This window comes from Scomber scombrus, chromosome 1 (genome assembly GCF_963691925.1).
Source record: "Scomber scombrus chromosome 1, fScoSco1.1, whole genome shotgun sequence".
Classification (NCBI taxonomy): domain Eukaryota; kingdom Metazoa; phylum Chordata; class Actinopteri; order Scombriformes; family Scombridae; genus Scomber; species Scomber scombrus.
The window spans coordinates 34,907,170-34,934,336 of NC_084970.1; the positions used below are offsets into that span (position 1 = coordinate 34,907,170).

At 38.6% G+C, this 27,167-nt stretch overlaps 2 protein-coding genes across 2 annotated transcripts; both read left to right on the forward strand.

Annotated features, from left to right (window-relative positions):
* The first annotated feature begins 1,465 nt into the window (after window positions 1-1,465).
* On the forward strand, window positions 1,466-5,578 carry LOC134004231 (zinc finger protein 319). Its single transcript, XM_062443827.1, has 2 exons — window positions 1,466-1,731; window positions 2,780-5,578. Exon 2 carries the CDS (start codon window positions 2,935-2,937, stop codon window positions 4,702-4,704), a length of 1,770 nt encoding a protein of 589 aa, XP_062299811.1. The 5' UTR covers window positions 1,466-1,731; window positions 2,780-2,934; the 3' UTR covers window positions 4,705-5,578.
* A 6,004-nt stretch (window positions 5,579-11,582) lies between these two features.
* Window positions 11,583-25,800, forward strand: LOC134005338 (casein kinase II subunit alpha'-like). Its single transcript, XM_062444614.1, has 13 exons — window positions 11,583-11,775; window positions 14,506-14,882; window positions 17,275-17,386; window positions 18,116-18,217; window positions 18,441-18,491; window positions 18,682-18,741; window positions 19,939-20,022; window positions 20,674-20,784; window positions 20,924-21,025; window positions 22,416-22,516; window positions 23,442-23,590; window positions 24,237-24,324; window positions 25,277-25,800. Exons 2-12 carry the CDS (start codon window positions 14,776-14,778, stop codon window positions 24,308-24,310), a joined length of 1,053 nt encoding a protein of 350 aa, XP_062300598.1. The 5' UTR covers window positions 11,583-11,775; window positions 14,506-14,775; the 3' UTR covers window positions 24,311-24,324; window positions 25,277-25,800.
* Window positions 25,801-27,167: the final 1,367 nt, after the last annotated feature.

A 27,167-nucleotide genomic window follows, 5' to 3' on the forward strand; every position in this document is an offset into this window, starting at 1 on the left:
GAGGACAAAATCCACAATCCTCCTTCTGTGCTAAAATGCATTTAAAAGTTTATCTGAAGCTAATATGAAGCTTCCTATTGTTCAACAGGAGAAAAATTGTTTTTGAGTGAATTTTCACGCTTGTGATTCTGAATCCAAGATCAAATAATACAATAATAAGGCTACAGACTGACACCGGGTGAAACAGCGCCCCCTACTGTCACATTTAATACATATAATTACCTAATATCTCACCAGCTTGTGTTTGTTTGAATGCATTTCCAACAAACTGTAGGAGCCATATTAAAAGTAACTAAAGCTGTCAAATAAATGTAGTGGAGTAGAAAGTAGAGAAGACAAGATATACACACTGCTTTTCATAAGAAGGTAAAATATTAAAATTAACTGTATGGGAGCATATCTGCACCTTTATTCAAATGGCAATGCATTATGCAAAATGGCAATTCAATGTACAATTTTGTCATGCAATTTGAAAACCTTAAGCTTACCCTTACATCTATACACCGGGTGAAACAGCGCCCCCTACTGTTAGATTTAATACATATGCCTAATGTCTGTCTAAGATCTTACTAGCTTGCTTTAACCTTGAATGCATTTTTAACAAACTGGGAGCCATCTTAAAAGTAACTAAAACTGTCAAATAAATTTAGTGGAGTAGAAATTACAATATTTCCCTCTGTAATGTAATGGAGTAGAGTCAGTGTTTACATCTACACACTGGGTGAAACAGCGCCCCCTACTGTCATATTTAATACATATAATTTCCTAATAACTCACCAGCTTGTGTTTGTTTAAATGCATTTCTCTTAAAAGTAACTAAACTGTCAAATAAATGTAATGGAGTAAAAACTAGAAAAGATAATATATTTTTAATAAACTGCATGTTAGAGGAGAAGAAAGTCAGTGTTTACATGCACACACTGGGTGAAACAGCGCCCCCTACTGTCACATTTAATACATATGTCTAATATCTGTTTAATATCTCACCAGCTTGTGTTTGTTTGAATGCATTTCCAAAAGCCCTGGAGCCATCTTAAAAGTAACCAAAACTGTCAAATAAATATAGTTGAGTAGAAAGAAGAGAAGATTAAATATTTAAATAAACTGCAGTTTAGAGGAGAAGAGAGTCAGTGTTTACATGCATACACCGGGTGAAACAGCGCCCCCTATTGGCACATTTAATACATATAATTTCCTAATATCCTACCAGCTCTCTTTCACCTTTTGTGTTTGTTTAAATGCATTTCTCTTAAAAGTGACTAAAGCTGTCAAATAAATACAGAGGAGTAGAAAGTAGAGAAGATCAAATATTAAAATAAACTGCATGTTAGAGAGTCAGTGTTTACATGCACAAACAGGGTGAAACAGCGCCCCCTACTGGCACATTTAATACATATAATTTCCTAATATCCTACCAGCTCGCTTTCACCTCTTGTGTTTATCTGAATGCATTTCTAACAACTCTACTAGCTTGTTTTTTTCCCCTTATCCTATCCTTCCACCTTCTACCTAACATCTCCGTGCTTCTCCTCTCCTGCTCGGCTGCAGCGGGGAGGCAGCTCAGCTCTCTGCGTGGCGGCTTCCGGTGTCCGTCCGTCTGCAGGAGGATGGCGTCCGGCTTCACCCAACACATCCCCTCCACCTCCACCACCAGTCCTCCATAGCCCCCTAAAACACACACCGAAGATTGTCGACTCCAAGGGATTTTGATGCAAAAAAAAGGAAGCTCGGGTGAGTTGTGTTATTTTGTAGAGGAGGTGTGTTTTTTTTATGTATGTGTGTATGTGTGTGTGTGTATATATATGTGTGTGTGTGCAGATGTGAGAGGCTCAGTGTGTTGCAGGAGGCCCAAAGTCTGATCTGAGGTCCGTTTATAAGGCTTTCATGGTGATAGACTCCGGTTAATTCCTGGATGTTTTTTCCCCTTTTTTTGACCTTGTTGTAAATCACCTGGTTGATTCCTGCAGCTCATTGTGACACACAACCAACATGTGTACTATTTACATTTGCATTTATATCTCTAATGTGCAGAAAAAAGAAGCTGTAGTCGTTTTAAAAAAGGAAGTCCGGTTGTTTTAGCTGCAGAAGCTAATGTCGGTGTAGCCAACTACATCCTGCAATAGAAACTAAACCCATTAAAACACATTATATAAACTACTATCGCTATTAATGAATGTGTATGGAGCATTTATATCAGCGTCGTTGTTAATGTTTAACAGATTAAACTGATAAATTGAGCCCCAGTTAAAGCTAAAATGCTAGGTGCTCAGATTTGCATTTCAGGAAATAGACCGAGCCCGATTCTGCTTTTTTTTTCTCTCTCCCTTGATGGAGCTCTGCAGCTAAGGGGGGTTTTCTTATTAAGGATGTGTACATGTCACCATTATTATGTGCATTTTAGATAATATGTTATATTATAATATTTACACATTATTGAATTTTTTTGACATGAATCGAGATATGCTTTTTTTTTTTTTTCTTGCTCCAGCTGAGCTTTAGCTGGTCGACTTTTTAATTCCTCCACTCATCACATTATAAGCAAACAGACACATTAATCTGACAGTAGATAACTTTACTGTGAAGTTACATTCACACCGGGCTGAGATGAAGCCAGTAGACAGTAATGTTTATAAGCTGGTGTTTCTGTTTGTTTCAGTGACATTAACACTGGATAATGTTTGGAAACAGCAGCTCTGCACTTTCACATCCTGCAAAAAAATGCAACATCTCATTTATTTTCTGTTTACTGAGTTGTTTTTGTTGTTGTTTTTTCCTGCAGGTGTTTACGGCTATCTCTAAGGACGTGTGTAATCACAGAAAAAGCAGTCGGCTCCTCTCTCTGTGTGTTTTCTGGTCAGTCTTTAAAAACCACATCCATCGTCTTAAGTTGGGTACAGAAACTCCCCACACATCTCCTGCGTACTGAATCCCTGCATGCGAAGTGGAAGGATGACGGAGGCGTGGCAGCAACAGCATGCAGTGGCTCCACCTTCTGTAGTGCACACGCTCCCCCCAGGGGCCGACAACGCTCTGGGCTGCACTGTGTACGGAGTCGTCCTGCAGCCAGATACCTTGCAGCAAACCCAGCATGGCCAGCAGCACGCTGTGCAAGCCCAGCAGCCCTCCTTGCAGGTAGGGGGCGAGAGAGGGCACAAGTGTGGAGCCTGTGGCCATGACATATCTCACCTGGCCAACCCTCATGAGCATCAGTGCATGGTGAACCAAGACCGATCCTTCCAGTGCACGCAGTGTATGAAGATCTTCAGCCAGGCGACGGACCTCCTGGAGCATCAGTGTGTGCAGGTGGAGCAGAAGCCGTTCGTGTGCGGCGTGTGTAAGATGGGCTTCTCGTTGCTCACATCTTTGGCGCAGCATCACAACTCGCACGGCAACGGCAACAACCCGATGAAGTGCTCCATCTGTGAGAAAACCTACCGACCCGGCTCTGGAAACGTCACCCCAACCTCGTCGGCTGCCAACCCCCAGCAGCCCTCCACCGGTGAGACGTCCGGTGGCGGTGCGGCGATGAGTGCCTCGTCTCCTCCTACGTTTGAGGCCTCTTCACCCGACAGGCCATACAAGTGCTCCGTGTGCCATAAATCCTTCCGGCATTTGTCAGAGCTGACCCGCCACGAAAGAGTACACACTGGTGAAAAGCCATACAAATGTGACACATGTGATAAAAGCTTCAGCCAGTCTTCGCATCTGGCGCACCACCAGCGCACGCACAGTTCTGAGCGGCCGTACAAGTGCGCTGTGTGCGAGAAGAGCTTCAAGCACCGCTCTCACCTCGTACGGCACATGTACGCTCATTCGGGTGAGCACCTTTTCAAGTGCAATTTGTGTGAGATGCACTTTAAGGAGTCGTCTGAGCTCTTGCACCATCAATGCCAGCCAGAAGGGGAACGGCCTTTCCGCTGTGGCTCCTGCGGAAAGAGCTTCAAGCGCCCGTCTGACCTGCGGCAGCATGAACGCACCCACTCAGAGGAGCGACCTTTCCAGTGCGAGGAGTGCCAGATGAGCTTCAAACAGCAGTACGCCCTCGTACGCCACCGGCGCACTCACAAAAACCCGGCCGATCGCCCTTTTAAGTGTAACCTGTGCGATAAAGGGTTTCTGCAGCCATCCCACCTGCTTTACCACCAGCAGGTCCACGGCATGGAAAGTCTGTTCAAGTGTGCGTCCTGCCAGAAGTCGTTCAGCCAATCGGGAGAACTGCTGCGGCACAAATGTGGCGGCGAAGTGGAAAAGCCCTACAAGTGTGACGTGTGCGGCAAAGGTTACAAAAAGAATTCAACGCTGCAACGCCACCAAAACTCGCACTGCACAGAGAAGCCGCTGAAGTGCTCGCTGTGCGACAAGCGCTTCGTGTCGTCCTCCGAGTTCGTTCAGCACCGCTGCGACCCGACCCGCGAGAAGCCGCTGAAGTGTCCCGATTGTGAAAAGCGCTTCAGGTATTCGTCCGAGCTGCAGCGCCACCGCCGCGTTCACACCGGGGAGAAACCTTTCAAGTGCGCCAGCTGCGACAAGAGTTTCAAGCAGCGCGAGCACCTGGCCAAGCATCAGAGCGTGCACTCGCGGGAGACGCAGTTTAAGTGTGTGTGGTGCGGCGAGCGTTTTGTCGACCTCACAGCGCTGCAGGAGCACACGGTGCAGCACACCGCTGAAGGGGAGAGTTTCCCCGAAGCTCCCTGCATCCCATGAATCGCACTGCTCTGTCAACCGACAGGGCAGCAAATATGACATTCGCCCTGAAAGCAACGTGTGCCAGCCTCCGCTCTCCCATTTCTAGTTTCTAACATGCACCTGCTAATTATGTTTAATAATTTTTAGTAAGTTAAGACTTAAATCATCCTCATTGTTCTTTGAGTAAAAGGCAGAACACCCTAAATCGATAGGAGGGATTAGGATCCCTTTATTTAGTTTCAAACTATAAAAAACTTGAACAGAACTGAATGAAAAAAGGCTTGTGATGTACAAATGTGGCAAGATCATGATTTTGTTTAGTACTGAGTGTGGGACCTTCTTCTGTGGTTGCATGTGATCGTCTGTTTTTGTAACTGTTGATTCTGTTGTTGAGAAAGTCGGCGAGAACCTTTCAGACAGTCGTCAGATACGTACGTGCGGGTGTGTGCTCATGTGTAAGCTCCTCTAAAAATCCATGTGCCTTTTTTTTTTTTTTACCGATCACTCATTTTTTTGTGCGTTTATTTTTTTGTTGTTAAAATTTTCACATCCAGTAAAAACCTGGAAAGAAAAGAAAAAAACAACCGTTCTCCCATCCGTTACACAGCGGCTGGCTCGTGCAGCAGTATCTTTTACAACATTACTTAGATCCTTAGGTAGTTATCATCTGTTTGTGCATGAATATTTATCACACTTTAATATCACTATTGTATTATAGGTTTGGTTTATTTAGGAAAAAAACATCCTAAGAAGAAGAAGAAAAAAGAAAAAAGTGGATTTGTGAAAAATGTATAGCCTGTGTCCTATGAAATCTGTGTCGTTGCATCTTTGTATTAAAACAAATGACGTCTATAGGTAACTAACCCGTACCTATCGAGTCATACAAACACTTGACCTGTGCAATAGAACATGCACAATGTAATATTTATGACTACTGATTAATGGCATAGTCTACTCTGTTATTATAGATTGTGTGTATATGCTTATGTAAAACATTGAAAACTGTATAGTGCTTATGTTACCTGCTTTTGTATTCACTATGAATGAATGCTTGCTATTTTGCGAGCACTTTTAGTTTCACTTGGAGTTGGATTACATGAAAGTTTAACCCGAGGAAGAAGAAGAAGAAGAAAAAAAAAAACTTCATTATAAGCATTATATTTCTCACTTTTGCCACAAATTAGCCGCATTAGTTACTGTGCGATAGATTTAAAATAAGTAATTTTATTTTTTGTTTTGTGGAAGATTTGGCCTTGTTAATAATCCTCACAGGATTCAAACCTCCTCCTGGTCCAGACTTCAGCAGATTTTTATCCCAATAGCCTCAAAGTTGCAACTTATGTGTTGTTTCATGCCGGGGAGGAACGGAGGGAGGGAGGGAGAGAGGGAGGGGGAAATGTGTGTACTTTTAGTTTACTGTGTGGATTTCTATATTCTGTACAATCTTTGCAGTATATTTAAAAAAAAGAAAGGAAATCACGGACAAAGGGAATAACAGTGTGTGAGGGAGGGAGGGAGGGAGGGGGGGGATGGGGGACGGAGGACGGAGACTGTGTGTTGAAGTCCTGGTGAGTCTGCTTCAAAAAGCCTCCGATGTGACATGAGGAGGAGGAGGAGGAGGAAGGAAGGAGTGTAAATGAGCGTTGGATTTACACATATGGATATCAATATAGACTCCTGTTCATACTGTATACAGACAAGTAAAATAAACCACCCTTATGGAAACGAAGGTGTACATTGTTTTTATCACAGCTCATTCAGATTGTTTTCGGCTGTCTGGGCTGTAAACGATTTTTTTTTTTTTTTAAAGTAGTTTAAAATAATGCTTCTCACTCGTTCCTAAAGTCTTCATATTGCCTGCAACTATTTTGATAATCATTTAAGATCATTTTAAACCTTACAAACTGTTCATATTTTACACCTTTGCAGTGTGTTCAACAGCACAGATCTATTTAAAAAATGTTCCTCCCCCTACCTCCCTCCCTTCCTTCTTTCCTCTGTCCTTCCTTCCTCCCTTCCTCTTTTCCTTTCTCCCTTTCTCCCTCCCTCCTTCCTTCCTTCTTTCCTCCATCCTTCCTTTCCTTCCTCCTTCCTTCCTTCCTTCTTTCCTCCGTTCTTCATTCCTTCATTTCCTTCCTCCCTTCCTTCCTTCTTCCCTCCTTTCCTTCCTTCTTCCTCCCTTCCATCCTTCCTTCCTTGACTCGAGGACAACAGGAGGGTTAATGGAGCTGTGGGTTTTATTGTATAACCATTAGAGTCATCAGTCTTCACTGCTACATCATAAAAATAAATCCTCATAACTATCTTATTAAAACTATTATTCATTTCACTAAAACACACGTCAATAGATACAGAACAGCATGTAAGGGTTAAGCAACAAATGCCGAATATATGATGGGTTCAGATTCTTCTTGCTCTTCTTTGTCATTACATTATAGTCAACTGACTATGTTTTAGAGTGTTTATTGGATATAAAACAGACTATTTAATGACACCACTTTGTGCTCTAGGATGTCGTGAGAGACATTTTAATCTATTTGATTTTTTTTAGACAAAACAAATAATTCATAGTTACTTTACTGCTGTTGATTCAGTTTTGAGAAAGAAAGGCTGCAAAATTGGACAATTACTGGAGCTGATCTTAACCTCCCTATTAAGGCTGGGTATCAGTACCAAGTAGTATCGGAACCGTCTCCCGTCAAATGATACCTGCAATCAATCCTTTTCTCACAGTGTCCTGAAGTCTTCATAATACAACAATTATTCAACTAGTTCAACAGAAACTAATTAATTGATTATCTGTTTTGATAATTAATTAATCATTAATTTAAAGAAGCCAAATATTTGATGGATCCAGGTTCTTAAACGTGAGAACTTACTGCTCTTATTGATTATTACATGATAGTAAACTGACTACTTTTAGGGTGTCACGCTGTTTATTGGACATAAAACAATATTAACGAGAGACATTTTTCATTCTTTTTTATTTATTTTTTACGACAAAACTAATAATTGACAGTTACCCACAGCTCTAATTCAGTTTTGAGAAAGAAAGGCAGAAAATTTTCACAATTACGGAAATAAATCGATACCAAGTAGTATTGAAACGTCTCCCGTCAAACGATACCTGCAATCGATCCTTTTTGCACCCAGACCTAGAAAATATGACTTTTTATACGGACTTACTCGCAGCCAATCAACACAAGCGTTCTTGGATTTAATGAGGTGTGTGATTGGCCGGCTGCCATGTGGAGGAGTTGTGGTTTAATGCTTCTATTCACATGATGGGTATTGAATGAAATACTCAGTTGGTATCCGTATCACTTTAAGAGTTCTTGGATTGATACAATTATTCAATTAGTTCAACAAAAAAATTAACCTGCAACTATTTTGATAATCGATTAATCATTTTAGGTAATTTTAAGCAAAAAAAAGCCAAATATTTGATGGGTTCAGATCATTAAACATGAGAATTTAATGCTCTTCTTGATTACTTACATAGCGCCAAATCACAACACACAACACATTACACATAGATTTGATTATTATGTGATAGTAACTGATTAGTCTGACTGTTAATAACACCACTTTGTGCTCTAGGATGTCATTAGAGACATGTTTCACTGTTTTCTGATGTTTTTTCATTTATTTTGTTTAGACAAAACAAATAATCGACAGTTATTCACAGCTCTAACTCAGTTTTAAGAATAAAAAGCAACACATTTTGACAATTACCCATCCTTCCTAAGAGGTTATGACAAAAATCCCCAATCAATAGCACAAAATGAGTCTTATAGCAGCTTGTCAGAGTATTATTAAAAGCTGCGAGGGGACTCCTTTGGACAGTCACACATAATATTCAAACCTTGGCAGCAGCACTGTTGATTTATGCTATTAACAGATTTGGACCAAACCTCTCTGGGAGCCTTCAAACAACTCAGATCATCAGAACATCAGATCACTTTGTAATCTGAAATGAGCAGACACAGGTACACCATATGCTCTCAGCCCTGTAAACTGTACTAAACAGACAAAGAAAGGCAAGAAGGCAAATTTAAAATGACATTTAAATAGGTTTAAAATGAAGCTAAAATAGAATAAGACAGATAAAACAGGAGAAGAAAAAGTTACAGTGCAGTGTGAGGCATTAACAGCAGAATTTAGATGGAATAAAAAGCAGCAGCAAACAGAAAAGTCTTCGAGTTTTAAAAGAACTGAGAGTCTTTTGGGAGTTTCTACCATTACAGATGGGTACAAAACCACCCGGAGCAGTACCAGCACAGTCCAGATCTACCCTGATCTGGACCAGAAGGTGTAGAGCTCTGTGTGTCTGCTAAACATTAACCACATATTTGATCATTTGGCCTCATTATCAAACTTAAAATGCAAATACAAAACAAGACTGCAGAGCCATGAGGAAGACTTTTTAAAGAGAGAGGAAGGCTGGTTTCATCTTTAACAATGTGTTGTATTTTAAAAAGCTTGTTATATTATCCATTGTGTCAAATCTTCATCTGAAAAGTAACTAAAGCTGTCAAATAAATGTAGTGGAGTAGAAAGTACAATATTTCCCTCTGAGATGTAGAAAGTAGAATCACATGGAAATACTAGATGTGTTTAACTGTCAGTTTAGCAAAAATATTGATGTAAGACAAACAAAAAGTAAATATGTAAGACCTGAGTTTATTCATCTGTACATCTATACAGTGATACACCACCCCTCACATTTATCTGCTGACCCTTTGGAGGGGCCCCACCCCTAGGTTGGGAACCACTGGACTAAACTAGCTAACTGTATATAAAGTAGTGTAAACTAGCTCCACCTCCAGCAGCTACAACAGTAACATGCTGCTCTAACACTGATGCTTCACTATTAATAATCTAATGATGTCATAATAATAATATATCAGTCAGAGGACCAAACCACTACTTTACTGTAATACTGCATACTACATCACTCATAATACTGCAGTACTTTTACTGTAATACTGCATACTACATCACTCATAATACTGCAGTACTTTTACTGTAATACTGCATACTACATCACTCATAATACTGCAGTACTTTTACTGTAATACTGCATACTACATCACTCATAATACTGCAGTAGTTTTTCTGTAATACTGCATACTACATCACTCATTATACTGCAGTACTTTTACTGTAATACTGCATACTACATCATTCATAATACTGCAGTACTTTTACTGTAATACTGCATACTACATCACTCATAATACTGCAGTAGTTTTACTGTAATACTGCATACTACATCACTCATTATACTGCAGTACTTTTACTGTAATACTGCATACTACATCATTCATAATACTGCAGTACTTTTACTGTAATACTGCATACTACATCGCTCATAATACTGCAGTACTTTTACTGTAATACTGCAGTACTTTTACTGTAATACTGCATACTACATCACTCATAATACTGCAGTACTTTTACTGTAATACTACATACTACATCACTCATTATACTGCAGTACTTTTACTGTAATACTGCATACTACTTTACTGTAATACTGCATACTACATCACTCATAATACTGCAGTACTTTTACTGTAATACTGCATACTACATCGCTCATAATACTGCAGTACTTTACTGTAATACTGCATACTACATCACTCATAATACTGCAGTACTTTTACTGTAATACTGCATACTACATGACTCATAATACTGCAGTACTTTTACTGTAATACTGCATACTACATCATTCATAATACTGCAGTACTTTTACTGTAATACTGCATACTACATCGCTCATAATACTGCAGTACTTTTACTGTAATACTGCAGTACTTTTACTGTAATACTGCATACTACATCACTCATTATACTGCAGTACTTTTACTGTAATACTGCATACTACTTTACTGTAATACTGCATACTACTTTACTGTAATACTGCATACTACATCACTCATAATACTGCAGTACTTTTACTGTAATACTGCATACTACATCGCTCATAATACTGCAGTACTTTACTGTAATACTGCATACTACATCACTCATAATACTGCAGTACTTTTACTGTAATACTGCATACTACATGACTCATAATACTGCAGTACTTTTACTGTAATACTGCATACTACATCGCTCGTAATACTGCAGTACTTTACTGTAATACTGCATACTACATCACTCATAATACTGCAGTACTTTTACTGTAATACTGCATACTACATCACTCATAATACTGCAGTACTTTTACTGTAATACTGCATACTACATCGCTCATAATACTGCAGTACTTTTACTGTAATACTGCATACTACATCACTCATAATACTGCAGTACTTTTACTGTAATACTGCATACTACATCACTCATAATACTGCAGTACTTTTACTGTAATACTGCATACTACATCACTCATAATACCGCAGTACTTTTACCGTAATACTGCATACTACATCGCTCATAATACTGCAGTACTTTTACCGTAATACTGCATACTACATCACTCATAATACTGCATACTACATCACTCATAATACTGCATACTACATCACTCATAATACTGCAGTACTTTTACTGTAATACTGCATACTACATCACTCATAATACTGCAGTACTTTTAACGGAATACTGCATACTACATCACTCATAATACTGCAGTACTTTTACTGTAATACTTTAACTACATCACTCATAATACTGCAGTACTTATGTGGAGTGTAAGTATAAAATAGCATAACATATAAATACTAAGGTAAACCACAAGTACCTCAAAATTATCTTAGTTACTTTGCATCACTGTGTTATTTCACGTCACAGTCGGTTATTAATCGATCATTAATCGATCATTAGCCGGTTATGGATTTTCAGGTCACCGAGCTATTTGATTCACTTCCGGGTGATGTTTACCGCAGAAAGGAAGATCCTCCTGTTTTCTTTGCTATAAAATCTAAAAACCTCTGCTGCTAGATGTCTCACCACCACCATATCTAATCTGGATTAATTGGACATCATCATCACACACAGTATCTCTAACCCTGAGAGGAGGAAGAGGAGGGAACAGTGAGGAAGAGGAGGCTGCTGCTGCGGAGCTAAGACGAGGTTAGCCGGCTAACTTTAACCCTTAAACATTTCACTCTTTCACTATTTCTACTGGGATTAACTGTGTTTTATCGACACACATTTAATGTACACAATCATGCGAATCTAACCATATATATGTTTATGTATCTTGCTACTTTCTTTTTTATAATTTTGATGTTTTTATTCATGCTAAGTGAAGCTAGGTTAATAAGCTAGCTGTGTGCAGGGGTCGGAAAAGATGAAGGAATTAGAGGTTTTAATTTGGAGATAGCTTTATAGGAATAGGTAAATAATATGTATAAATGTTTGTATAATGTTAAAATGTTTTTTAGGTTTGTATAACAGTAGGTTTTGGTGGGTGGGAATGGCCCCGGGGACAGAAATCATCATTAATAGTATTGATAAAAGAGCTAAATCTGACAGGGAGACGAAATATAACGTAACACCTGTTAAACTAGTGTTTTATTAGATCTTATATTTTACACCAGTGTGGGACAGATGGGACAAATCTTAAATGCATTATTTTTTTTCATCCAGATGTTGGTTTAGATGTAAGAAAAACAGCAAAATGTGACATAATTTCTGTCACTAATCTGCCACTGAAGCATATTTAACAAGCTGCAACCAGCATGTGTTTAGTATTTTCCCCTAAAAATAAAATTTCAAAATCATAATTTGATTACCAGAATAGTTGTTTGGTAATTTGTTTAATTTTTAGATTGGTAAAATAGTAGGTTTTGGTGGGTGGAAAGGGCCCTGGGGAGCCTGTGTCGTGACAGAAATTATCATTCATAGTTTTGATAAAAGAGGTGATTCTGACTGGGAGACGAAATTAAACATAACACCTGTTAAACTACTGTTTTATTCTGCATGTGTTTAAAGAGATATTTTACACCAGTGTGGGACAGATGTGACAAATCTTAAATATATTGTGTTTTTTGTCATCCAGATGTTGGTTTAGATGTAAGAACAGCAGCAAAATTTCACTTTTTTCTGTCACAAATTTGAAACTTTGGCACATTTTACAAGCTGCAACCAGCATGTATTTAGTATTTATCCTTAATTCTTTTTTTTATTTAGTTTATTTCTAACATGTGAATAAAAAAAAAGAGAAAAACATTATCAGACAAAATGAAAAGACATGCACCAGTCAAAGACAAATTAAGGAATGAAAGAAAAACAAAACAACAACAATAAACATAATTCCTCTATTCCAAATCATCATCCCAATTATAAGACGTAATTAGTAAGTAATCATGACACCTATAATGACAAGAAATGGCCATGATGATAATGACAACAACAACAAAACAATAATACAATAATTTCATCACTTTCACGGTTCATGGAAAATCCATCCAGATTGGACAAGTTTAAATGTACTGTGTTTTTTTAATTTTTTTTAATTTTTTTTTAGCAGAGCTGCAACGATTAGTCAATTATTGGCAGCTATTATTGATAGTTGATATAATTTTTCTAGATGAAATGCCCAAAATTTGCAGGCTGCAGCTTCTCAAATGTGAGGATTTGATGCTTTTTCTTTGTCATACATATTACTAAACTAATATCTTTGGGTTTTTATTTAAATGTTTGGATATTTTATTGGTAAAACGATGAATTAAACCATTAACTATTATCGTTTAGATTGCGGCCTAGCATAATAATTTAGTCCTGCTATGAATAAGTTTAACAGAGTAGTCGATGAGCAGAAGATGACTCAACAACTATTTTAATAATCAATCATTTTAAGAAATAAATACTCAAACGTGAATATTTTTATCTAGTCTTCTTTTATACTAAATGTGTTTATTGGTTGTGGATTGTTTCTGTCGGGACATTTAAGAACATCATCTTGAGCTTTAGGAAACATTTATTAACATTTTATAGACCCATTAATCAAGAAAATCATTGACATATTAATTGATAATGAAGATAATTGCAAGTTCCAGCCTTAATGATGGTAATAATCTAGTGTGAGTGTAATAAATAGTGTTTTCAGAGTGGAGAAAAAGCAGTGAAATCACACTAAACTCTGTTCTCATAATAAAATATGTTCCCAGACTTGGAAACTGGGTTTTAAAGAGTCTCCATGATGATGTAGTCCAGGTCTGACAGCTGGACCTGGTCTGTTGTAGTCTGGAAGCCATCTACCCTGTTGTTGCATCCTTTTATTTGCATTTCTCTCCTGAGCCTCTCCTCTTTCTCCCCCCTCTCTCTTTCTCTCTCTCCTCTTTCTCTCTCCTGTCCTCTTTCTCCCTCCTCTCTCTCTCTCTCCTCTCCTCTTTATCCCTCCTCTCTCTTTCTCTCTCTCCTCTTTCTCTCTCCTCTCTTTCTCTCTCCTCTCTTCTTTCTCCCTCCTCTCTCTCTCCTGTCCTCTTTCTCCCTCCTCTCTTTCTCTCTCCTCTCCTCTTTCTCCCTCCTCTCTCTCTCCTGTCCTCTTTCTCCCTCCTCTCTCTCTCTCCCCTCCTCTTTCTCCCTCCTCTCTTCCTCTCTCCTCTCTTCTTTCTCCCTCCTCTCTCTCTCTAACTCTCTCTCTCTCACTCCTCTCCTCTTTCTCCCTCCTCTCTTTCTCTCTCGTCTCTTCTTTCTCCCTCCTCTCTCTCTCTAACTCTCTCTCTCTCCTCTCCTCTTTCCCCCTCCTCTCTCTCTCCTGTCCTCTTTCTCCCTCCTCTCTCTTTCTCCTCTCCTCTTTCTCCCTCCTCTCTCTCTCTCTAACTCTCTCTCTCCTCTCATCTTGTCTTCCTGCAGCTGGCGGGTCTTCATCCCTTCCTGCCTAACTTCCTCCTCAGGGGCTTCACGCACTCCGTCATCGTCGCGCTCTCCGTCTGCACCACAGCTGCGTCAGACCGGCCTGACGCCTTTCATCACAAAGCACAAGCAGCCAAAGCCAATGGTAAGCACGGCATAGAGGTCTTAGAGCCGCATATTCTGGAGAGTCGCTGCTCCGCCTTCCAGTACCGGGCCGAGAGGTATTCAGCGCAAGGCCGAGGTCCTCGACACGGAGCCTCAAAGCTAGCGATGCCCGGATCAACGCCGGCCAGCAGTAAGGCTCGGGTGTACACCGATGTCAACACACAGAAGAACAGAGAATACTGGGACTATGACGCACACGTGCCAAACTGGAGGTAAAGCCACAGTCCTCCTTCTGTGCCTTAAAAAAAAAAAAGTATTTAAAAGTTGATTCAGTGGTCACAAATGAGTCAAATCTTCATCTTCTATGTTTCAACATTACAGTGTTTTTAATGCCAAAGTCTTTTTGTTACTATACTTCCACCACAGCTCAACAGGGAAACACTCAGAGGGAATCTGATGCTAAAAAGACTGTAAATGTGTCAGATATCACTTGATATGACTAACTCAGACTGATGAAGCTCAATAGAAGCTGATCATCTACTTTAAATGCATTTAGTTCACTTATACACAGTTAAAATGCAAGTACAGGAAGATAAAGATACAAACACATAGAGATTAAGGGCGCACTCACACTAGGGCCAGTTGGATGTCCCCCCTCCCCTGTCCCCCGCTGGCCCGCACTCACATTACCTCAAACCCAAGTGTACTCAAGCACGGTTGCGCAAAAACATATAGACAGTTTATTCTCATAAAACATGCACAGGTGTGTGTTCGCGTGCTGTGCGCCGGTAAAACAACACAACCGATCAATTAACACAACGCACTATGATTAAAAAGTGCAAGCTTGTTCTTCTGAGTCATGCCTGTGTAATATGCAGTACTAGATACTAGATAAAAAAAGAGTAAAAGCAGAAGTAATGATTCAACTCTTTACTCCAGTAAAAGTAAGACTTAGTTTAATGACTTAGAAGTCGCCAAATGACTTGATGAATTTCGTTTATATAATGCAGATTTGTAAAATATTACTTTTATGAGGGTCACAGTCACAGACAATAAACTTAGCATTTCATAATTGTGGTAGCAGCGGTGCAGCAGATGTAATGAAGTCCACGCAGCACGCTGGATGCAAACTAATATTAAGCCTATAGCCTTTTCATTATAATGTCGATGGACATAAATTGAGTTCTTTTGCCTTAATAATGATACAATAATACACAAAAAATGGTTGGATTGGGAACCCATACATACATAATGTCTCCACGTTGCATTTAGTGTTGCTTGTGAAATGACCAGGGCTCAGCTAGTGTTGCCTTTTAAAAATCGTCGATTTCCCGGGATTCCCTGGAAAATTGGCTTCTTTTCCCGGCATTTAAAATGTCTTATTTTCGGGAAAAATATGAATCCCTAGTGCGCATGCGAGACCAAGTGTACTGTACTCAAGCACGGTACACTTGCACTCACACTAGCCAAATAATCCGGATTTTAGGGGGCAAACGTACGATTGCCTAGTGTGAGTACGCCCTAAATGATTTATCATTGCTTTTTTTCCATCAATGGGACATTAATAAGCAACGTTTTACAGATAAATTCATTGTTTTTAGTCAGAATCTTTCACACAAGTGCTTCACATGAATAAAACAAATCTAAACATTAAATCATTGAGGTAGAAGCAAGAAAAACTATTAAAAAACAGATTAAAACTAAAAAATATATAAAAGGAAAAACATAAGCGGTACATTTAGTCATCTTTTTCAAACATCATTGATTCCAGCTTTTTTTAAAAACAAAGATTTACATTTCTTCTCTGTATTATATTCTTCTACATAAAGTTTCTTTAACTATATTTTTTACTATCATTGTTTTTATTGCTTGTTCACTTATTATTTCTTCTTCTTTATTCTTTTTATCGATGCTTTTTCTATTTTTACTATCCAGTTGCTGCTGTAATACCATCGTGGGACTAATAAAGGATTATCTTATCTTTTAAATGTAATACTTGAGTAATTGAAGCGATTTGTAATCATCAACTTCAATCAATCAATAAAATAAAATCCAATCCAACTTTATTTGTTAAGTACTTTAAAACAACCACAGTGGACCAACGTGCTGTACAGAAGAATAAATAAAGATATAACAGCTGACATGAGGCATAAAATTACATATAAAATAAATAAAAATACTTAAAATATGAGTTAAAATAATAGCCATACAATAAAAACAGTCAAATCAAATCAAAAAGTTAAAAAAAAGATTGATAAAAAATGTTTTAAAAATAAAAAAAAGTGGGTAAAACCAGAAATATTAGGAGTTAAAGAGTAAAAATAATAAAGTAAAACAGACATATAAGGTGAGTTATGAAGAAGAAAATAATAAAATAGAATAAACAGAATTAACTGAATAATCCCAAGTAGTAAAACAGGCTAAAATAGAAAACAAAAGACATTAATACATAAAATACAATTCAATTGAAAGCCAGATTTAACAGACTATAAAACACAAACTTGGAAAAATGTGTGAACTCCTCCTTTAATAATAATAAATTGCTGCACTGTTGTTATATAAAATGTTGAAACTTCTCCTACATTCCAAACATGTGTTATTAAATGTTGTTTTCTCTCTTCTTCTTCTTCTTCTTTCTTCCACTCTTTTCTTTTTTCTCTCCAGCAATCAAGACAACTATCAGTTGGTGCGTAAGTTGGGTCGAGGGAAGTACAGCGAAGTATTCGAGGCCATAAATGTGACCAACAATGAAAAAGTGGTGGTGAAAATCCTCAAAGTGAGTCCTTTTATTTCTTAGTTATTTTTGTGGTATGTGCTTATGATGTTGGTGGTGATTATAGTTCATGTTTACGTCTACCTTTTTGAAGTTTGCTCCATTTTGTAGGTTTTTGCAGCATAATTATCGTCACAACATTCAACTTCAGACTGTTGAGTTTGAGTTTATTTATTTCCAACATGAGAATAAAAACAGATGAAAAAAAACAGATGAATAAAAACATCTCTTTTCCTTTCTCCTTCCCTCCCTCCTCTCTTTCTTTCCTCCCTCCTTTCTTCCTTCCTTCCTTTCTCCTTTCCTTCCTTCTTCCTTCCTCCTTTCCTTCCTTCCTCCCTCCCTCCTTTCCTTCCTTCTTCCTCCCTTCCTTCTTCCTCCCTTCCTCCCTCCTTTCCTTCCTTCTTCCTCCCTTCCTTCCTTGACTAGAGGACAACAGGAGGTTAAATGACTGTGTGGACACACTGTGGATTTTATCCTCCATCACTTTACATTGAAAACACATTTGAAGGAGATCATTTAATAGTCAGTATGAACAGGAGGAATGATTACAGAGAGGGAGAACTGAGAAATTAACCTTTTCTTTAAAGAAGCAACAACCAACTCCAAATACTTGCCTTTTAGTGTGTGTGTGTGTGTGTGTGTGTGTGTGTGTGAGCGTTATATAGTGAAGAGTTTGTTTTTTTCCTGCAGTATATTAACAGATCCACGCTGTGTTAAACTTTTCTCCCGCAGCCCGTCAAGAAGAAGAAGATCAAACGTGAAATTAAGATTCTTGAAAACTTGCGCGGCGGGACCAACATCATCCGCCTGGTGGACACGGTCAAAGACCCGGTGGTGAGTGGAGACTCCTGCGGGTCACTTCCGCTGCATGTCGGCACGCAAGCAGTTGTAATCCAGTCCATGCTTGTAACTGTGTGTGTGTGTGTGTGTGTGTGTGTGTGTGTGTGTGTGTGTGTGTGTGTGTGTGTGTGTGTGTGTGTGTGTGTGTGTGATAAAGATCTCCACCTACCTGCTGTTCTCCTGAGTTTTAAGCCTCGTGTTTGTCCTCTCTTCGCAGTCCAGAACACCAGCGCTTGTCTTTGAGTGCATCAATAACACAGATTTTAAGGTACTTTTTGTTAGTTTGGCCGAATTTCATACAATCACAACTACCAGCAAGTTTTACCATTCATGCACCAGGCATCAATATCCATTATTAATACAATGCATAACCCTGCAGTTACTGTAGTACATGTATGGAGAAATGTCCGCCGATGTCATGTGATCAACCTTTCATACGTCTTCCATCTGTCCCACAGGAGCTTTACCAGAAGCTGACAGACTATGATATCCGTTACTACATGTATGAGCTGCTCAAGGTAAAAAAAAAAAAAATCTTCTTTTTCTTCTGTTTATTTTATTTAAACGGATTTATTCACCACTTTTTAACTCAGACAACGAAATCCTGATGTCGATATATTGGCTGATAATGTGACATATGGGTAAATGATGGTTTTGTGTTCATGTGGTTTAGTCAAATTTAAAGGGGTTAAAATGTGAAAATAAACGTATGAATAATTTGCACACATTCTTTTTTTGTGGACCCAGCATCAAATTTCTGCTTTTAATCCATTTTGAGAGAATATATTAGAGGATTATGGTAAAAATGTCTAAGTGGTGTAACCATAAAAACTTTGTACCAAATAATTCAACTTGCTTAAAAACAGTAAATTGTCAATAAAACACCATATCAACTAGTTTGGCATGATCTTACATTATAACTTTTATATTAAATAAAGGTAATGGAATACAACTGTTCTAAATATTACATTTCATCTGGTAACCATGGAGACCAGGAAACATTTGAAGTCATTATTAGTATAAGTCCACTTAAATACACTGTAGATGATAAAATATGTAATATAAATCATTATTTTGTGGTTACACCATTTGACATTTTCAGGAGCATTCAGTCTTACTTATGGTTAAAAAATGATGCAAATGTCATTTCAAATGATATAAAACCAACAAAAATACTAAATGTACATTTAAACAAACCTGATGCTGCTTTTAAAACTATTTTAAAGATATTGTTGAATTGCTCATCTTGCCAACCCTTATATGTCACTGACCCTCATAAAGATTATACACATAACCACATTTTTTCTCATGTGGTTATCAAAACACTTTACATAAAGATATGTAATTGAGGCTGTGATATTTTACAGGTTAATAATAAACTTTATTGTGTAAAATTAATAATTTGACTGTTGTTCAGACAAAACAAATAATATTAAAATAAGTCACCTTCAGCTCTGGATTGGTCATTTCCCCCCCCCAACACCATTTAAAGAATAAACGATGAATCGAATCAGAAACATAACTGAATGTTTGATTGATAATGAAAATAAGAATAACCTGAACCAACGTATGATGATGTCTCGATGGATCAGAACAGATCGACTCTGTGCAGAATCTATAAGACACCATCAACTAGTGATGCACATTTAAAACCAACACAGAGCAGATGATGCTTATTAATGAACTGAATGTGTCTCTTGTCTGATATCTTGCAGGCTCTGGACTACTGTCACAGTATGGGCATCATGCACAGGGACGTGAAGCCCCACAATGTGATGATCGACCACCAGATGAGAAAGGTACGGTTTTGCACACTGGGGTTAAAACCATAGACTGTATATAAGAAATGGACGTAACATCCGTGACGTCACCCATTGGTTTGTGGACTGCTGCTCGGAAGCCAATAGTATCGGATCTGAGCAGCGCCATCTTGAAAATTTCAGGTGCATGCTGGGAAAAATAAAAACAGGGATTCTACTTATATGGGTATCAGGAGGAGCATGAGGCACCCTCCTGAACCTGTGAACCAATCAACCTGTCAATCACGACGTAGCCACGCCCTAATGCATACCCTGCTTTATCGTCAAATATAAAATCAGGGAGGCCAAAATGTCCCAAATGAACATCATACTGCATTGAAAAAGGCTTTAAACTAGCGATTGAGACCATAAACACATTTTGAAAACGTTTACTGAGGTTAGAAATCAAGTGAGAAGTTGGTGAATTCTCCATTGACTTGTATAGAGACGGAAGTCCTTTTGACACCAAAATGGTCGCCCCCTGGTGGCCTTTTGATAGAATGCAGTTTTAAGTTACTTCCACGTTGGCCTCAGGAAAGAAGGAACAGTCAAAACAGACGGGGTCAATGACCCGGGAGGACGACACGAAGGTTAAAAAAGTTCTAAAAAGGTTTTAAATGAGGTTTTATAAAGTGTGTTTTCTCTCCACAGCTGCGTCTTATAGATTGGGGTTTGGCAGAATTTTACCATCCTGCTCAGGAATACAACGTGAGGGTCGCCTCTCGCTATTTCAAAGGCCCGGAGCTGCTAGTGGACTATCAGGTACCGAAACACAAACACTTCCCTGATGTCTTATCTTCATTTTAAATCACCATCATCATCATCATCATCATCATCATCATCATCATCATCCTCATCCTCACTGTATGACTCATCCTTTGTTTCTCCCCCCCCTCAACAGATGTATGACTATAGTTTGGACATGTGGAGTCTAGGCTGTATGTTGGCCAGCATGATCTTTCTGAAGGAACCTTTTTTTCATGGCCAGGACAACTATGACCAGGTAACGTGTCCGATACTGATCCATCTTTCCTCTCAATGGAAGATTACAAAAATGATGCTGGCACTAAAATCAAAAAACTTCAGATTGGGACAGAAATCAGGGAGTTGAAAAGTCTTTAAAAGTATTCAGTTTCCTTAAAAAAGTATTAAAACGTCTTATTATTTATAATTACTAGCGTCTGACCAATAGTGGATTTATTAGCCGATAATCTCATAAATACAGAATATATCCATAAATATCCACATTATTTGCAGGCAGCCAGGAAATGTTGTACATCTGTAAACTACACTTTTTATTTACAATTATTTTTTTATCATCAATTAATCTGACAATGACTGTCTTTAATATAAAATATCATATATATCAGATAATAAATAAAAGCTGAAAAAAAGCTTTAACCTTCGTGTCGTCCTCTTGGGTCAAATTAAGGAAGGAATAAAAGGAATGTGAGATATATAAATGATGTTTTAAATGACATATTAGACTTAATAATTGCAATAAACGGAATGTGAGATGTATAAACGGAATGTGAGATATATAAACGGAATGTGAGATGTATAAACGGAATGAGAGATGTATAAACGGAATGTGAGATATATAAACGGAATGAGATATATAAACGGAATGTGAGATGTATAAACGGAATGAGAGATGTATAAACGGAATGTGAGATATATAAACGGAATGAGAGATGTATAAACGGAATGAGAGATGTATAAACGGAATGTGAGATATATAAACGGAATGAGATGTATAAACGGAATGAGAGATGTATAAACGGAATGAGAGATGTATAAACGGAATGTGAGATGTATAAACGGAATGAGAGATGTATAAACGGAATGTGAGATATATAAACGGAATGAGATGTATAAACGGAATGAGAGATATATAAACGGAATGAGAGATATATAAACGGAATGCGAGATGTATAAACGGAATGAGATGTATAAACGGAATGAGAGATATATAAACGGAATGCGAGATGTATCAATGGAATGAGATGTATAAACGGAATGAGATGTATAAACGGAATGCGAGATATATAAACGGAATGAGATGTATAAACGGAATGCGAGATATATAAACGGAATGAGATATATAAACGGAATGAGAGATGTATAAATGGAATGAGAGATATATAAACGGAATGAGATTTATAAACAATGGAATGTGAGATATAAACGGAATGTGAGATGTAAAAACGGAATGTGAGAATATAAATGATGTATTAAATGACATATTAGACTTAATAATAGCAATAAAAGGAAAGTGAGATATATAAATGATGTATTAAATGACATATTAGACTTAATAATAGCAATAAAAGGAGTGTGAGATATATAAATGATGTATTAAATGTTGCTTTTTATCTTGTTTTTTGTCCCAGCTGGTGCGCATCGCTAAGGTCCTGGGCACCGACGAGCTTTTCGGCTACCTGCACAAATATCACATAGAACTGGACACTCGTTTCAAAGACCTGCTGGGACAGTGAGTATCAGCGGCGGGAAGGGAAGATAAAAGTGATGCTGTAACGGAGGCGTCGTTTTTTTCCTCAAATGACGTTTTATGATCAGAAACTCATTTAACCTTCCTGTCGTCCTCCCGGGTCAAATTTACCCCGTCTGTTTTGACTGTTCCTTCTTTCCTTCTGTCCTCCCTCCCTCCCTCCTTCTCTCTTTCTTTCCTTCCTCTCTCTTTCCTCCCTTCCTTGTCCTTCCTCCCTCCCTCCTTCTCTCCTTCCCTCCTTCCTTCCTTCCTTCTTTCCTCCCTCCCCCCTACCTTCCTTCTTTCCTCTGTACTTCTTTCCTTCCTCCCTCTTTTCCTTTCTCCCTCCCTCCCTTTCTTCCTCCCTCCTACCTTCCTCTGTCCTCCCTTCTTCCTTTCCTTCTTTTGTTTCCTCCCTTCCTTTCTTCCTTCCTCATTACTCCCTTCCTTTCCTTTTTTCCTTCCTCCCTTCTTCCTTCCTCCCTCTTTCCTTCCTTCCTCCCTCCTTTCCTTCCTTCTTCCTCCCTTCCTACCTTGACTTGAGGACAACAGGAGGGTTAAATGTATTCAAACCTTCTGCTTTTCGCACATAGAGCCGTAAAATGATCTTCATTGTTAGAGGAGCTCAGCGTGTTAACAAATTAGCTTCAATTTGAATTTCAAACATAAACAAACACAAATCTAACTGAAGAGAAAGAAAAGTGCTGCATGTGGAAACAAATTTACCTGTTGTCCTCATTCATACACACCTTTTTGTGCCACCTAGTGGTAGAATAAGCACATTACAGCAGATGATGATAATAGATAGAAAGAACATTTTAAAACATCAAAACAAATATAATAATAACTTTATTTGTATTATATAATAATTCTTATATAATAAAACTAGAATTAATTAAAATCTGGGGTTTTTTTGTGTGTTTTTCAGACAAACACGGAAGCGTTGGGAGCAGTTCATCCAGACGGAGAACCAGCACCTGGTGAGTCCGGAGGCTCTGGACCTGCTGGACAAGCTGCTGCGCTACGATCACCAACAGAGGCTGACAGCAGTCGAGGCCATGCAGCACCCGTACTTCTGTGAGTCGCACCTGAAAAACAACTCATTAAATATGAGAAATGGAGCATAGACCTTTTATCTCATTTATATTCTTTTTTTTTTTTAGATTGTGTTAATATGTGTGTAAGTGAATTAAATCCATCACCAGTGGAGGGGGGTGTTATTTTCGTGACATTAATTCGTACGTGAATTTATCTTATTGACGTCCGTAAAAACCGGTCGCAGTCTATATCTTTTAAAGGTTTATTTAAATACACCAGTCACTTTTCATTTATAAACACAGATGTTTCTACTCCAAAACTTTCTCAATTTACTTTTATGTGAAACACAATAAAGACAAAAAATTAGACTTATGCATGCAAGTAAGAAAAAGAATGATATAAATTGAAATTATAAAGTAAAATAAGCGAAAATAAGACAAAAGGTTTATTAAAAGTTACGGTAAAAAAAGAAAACATTTTTTACAAATACAATAAAATAGAATAAAAAGTAAATAAATAGTTCTCATTTCCTCCAAACTCTTGTCAAACGCTTGTCTTGCTACATTAGGTAGCGAGCCGCTGTTGTTGCAGATAAGCTGACCGTGTGTCGTTAATGTGAATGAATTTGTCCTTTAACTGATGATGATGTAGATGAAATTGACGGTGAGTGTTTTTTACCTCTCAGATCCTGTGGTGAAGGAACACGCAAACGCCAACACAGACGGCACAAAGGCAATAAGCAGCTCGAATGCAACATGATAACCAGAGAGCAGGTAAATACACACAGTGTTGTTTCCCCCCGAATCTCTACATCTCTGTAACTCTTATAGATTTAAATAAAAAAAAGTTATATTCAATAGTTTGGTCAGCTTTTTGCTCATAAACAGATTCTCTCCTCTTCTTAACTGAGTTCTCAGCCTTAAAACAACAGTCAGGACCCTAAATGAACATTAAAGCTGTTTTTCTTGCTGTAATGATTCCTCCTGTTCATACTGACCATTAGAAGATCCCTTCATAATGCTCTTACAATGGAAGTGATGGAGGACTAAATCCACAGTCCTCCTTCTGTGTAAAAAAAAAAGAAGAAGTATTTAAAAGTTGATCTGAAGCTAATATGAAGCTTCAGTCGGCCAAATTAGTCAAATCTTCATCTTCTATGTTTCAACGTTACAGTGTTTTTAGTACCAAAGTCTTTTTGTTCCTATACTTCCACCACAGCTCAACAGGGAAACACTAAGAGGGAATTTGATACTAAAAAGACTGTAAATGTGTCAGATATCACTTGATATGACTAACTCAGACTGATGAAGCTCAATAGAAGCTGATCATCTACTTTTAAATGTGGATTTTGCCCCCCTATCACTTACAGTTAAAGCACACTCTAGAAGGAGATTTTTTAATAGTCAGTATGAACAGGAGGAATGATTACAGCGAGGGAAACCTCTTTAGACACCTGACATGCAGGGCAAAACCAAAAGTGTCCCCAAGGGGGCGCTGGAGGGTTACAGATGAGGCTGTGTGAGGTTAAGTGGAGTCAGAAGTCTTTCTCACAGTCATAACTCAGTCAGATCTGATAGCACAGGCGTGAACCACATTATTAAACTTCCTGAGGATATAATTTATCTCTGATGTCCATCAGCAATAAACCTCCATTAATGCACTTTGGTTGAATTTGTATTTTTTTGACCCTAACTTTTCTGTGTTTTCTCTCTCCTCTCTGTTCAGGAAGAATCTTTGTTACCTCAACTTGTGACCTTTTCGTGGCAGAAACCTCTGTCTCCACATCAACAGCCATACTGGAGCAAGATGTCAATTTTTGCAGCATATAAAAAAAACAAACAAACAAGCACGGATTTAAAAAACTCATCCCAACATAAAAAAGCCCAGGGAATCTTTAAACGCTGCTCGATCCGAGTCACAGATGAATCGGGTCTGAAATCAGATCTGACTCCCCCTCTCCTTCTCCTCCTCCTCTTCCTCCTCCTCCACCTGTTCCTCCTTCCTCATCCTCCTCTTCCTCCCAACATCTCCCTCAACCTGTTTTTAAAATGAGCAAAGTGACTGTTGGATCCGTTATCGAGCCGGTGTCGTGCTGTACAGACGTTTGTCCGTCATTACGACACGGCGGTGACCTGAGATCCAGTTCCAGGTATTAGCACTGAGTGACATGGAGGCTCTTTTCTGCTATGGATTGAACAAAAGCTATATTGAAAGAGAATAAACCATTTTTATTTAAAAAAACAAAAACAAAAAAAGTGTGTGTTGAAGTGTTATTTCCTCATGATTGTGTTTCTGGTCTTAATTTACAGTAATGTGTGAATTAGCTGGACTGACCTTTTAAGCTTTCTCTGGTTTCCCTTTTATTTAATGTCAGATAGCGTAAAAAACAATGTATAAGACGCATCTTTAAGTCAATATTTTATCATTTAAAAGTGAGGTGTGTGCGTCTTATACACCGATATATTAGCCCGAGTAAACTCATGCTATCATTCGAGCGACATTCCACTTCGCTCAGAAAGTTAGCATGGCCACCAAGACAAAATCTTCACCTGAGATAGGGAACCAATCACAGAACGGGGGAGGCGGGCTCAAGATGATGACGACTGTAGAGCGACTCTGTTTACATCCAGCATGGCGGCCACGGAGCTGCAGCAACCGTTCCAAGCAGCAGTAGATTGTGTGCTGAATAAACTGGAAGGCAAAAACTTACGCTACATGATTTCCTTCATAAAAATGATTTGTTGGCGCTGCTCCCTACAGGCTCTGAATACGTCATTGTGTATCGTTGATATGATTGGCTGTAAGTTTGTCAAGTAGTGTACAGAAGCATATGATCGACATTTGTTGATCCCGCCTCAAATACGAGGAAATGAACGGCTCCTCGCCAGACTTCCAGTGTGTCCTATTCACCAGTAAAATACAGAGAGGTTGGATCTGAATGTGATTATAGGAATGTAAAAGGCCGTCCACACTAAGAACAATAACTATAACTATAAAGATAACGATGTGAGCGTCCACACCTATGAACTATAACGTTATATAAACAGCACTGCACTGCACGCTCCAGCTAATGATGGCATTGAATTGAATTACAGACCAAACTGACACAACTCGGGTGCAGTAATCTATTTGAGCACAGCGACAGCTCTGATGAAGAGTTTTTAGGACTCAGTGAGCAAACAGCTACACACTGTATTAACCCTCCTGTTGTCCTCGAGTCAAGGAAGGATGGAAGAAAGGAAAGGAGAGAGGAAAGAAAGAAGGAGGGAGGGAGAAAGGAAAAGAGGAAGGAAGGAAGCTAGGGGGGAGGAAAGAAGAAGGAAAGGAAGGAAGGAAACGAGGGAGGAAGGAAGGAAAAAGGGATGGATGGAGGAAGGAAGGGAGGAAAGAGGAAGGATAGAAAGAAGGAGGAAGGAAGGAAGGAAAGAAAGAAGGAGGGAGGGAGAAAGGAAAAGAGGAAGGAAGGAAGCTAGGGGGGAGGAAAGAAAGAAGGAAAGGAAGGAAGGAAAGGAGGGAGGGAGGAAGGAAGGGAGGAAAGAGGAAGGATAGAAAGAGAAGGAGGGAGGAAGGAAGGACAGACGGAAGGAAGGAAAGGAAAGGAACAGTCAAAAGAGAC

Coding starts and splice junctions, on each gene's coding strand:
- LOC134004231 (XM_062443827.1), top strand. CDS start 2,935: ATGCGAAGTGGAAGGATGACGGAGGCGTGGCAGCAACAGCATGCAGTG.
- LOC134005338 (XM_062444614.1), top strand. CDS start 14,776: ATGCCCGGATCAACGCCGGCCAGCAGTAAGGCTCGGGTGTACACCGAT. Junction 17,387..18,115: donor TGGTGGTGAAAATCCTCAAA/GTGAGTCCTTTT, acceptor TTTCTCCCGCAG/CCCGTCAAGAAGAAGAAGAT. Junction 18,218..18,440: donor ACACGGTCAAAGACCCGGTG/GTGAGTGGAGAC, acceptor CTCTCTTCGCAG/TCCAGAACACCAGCGCTTGT.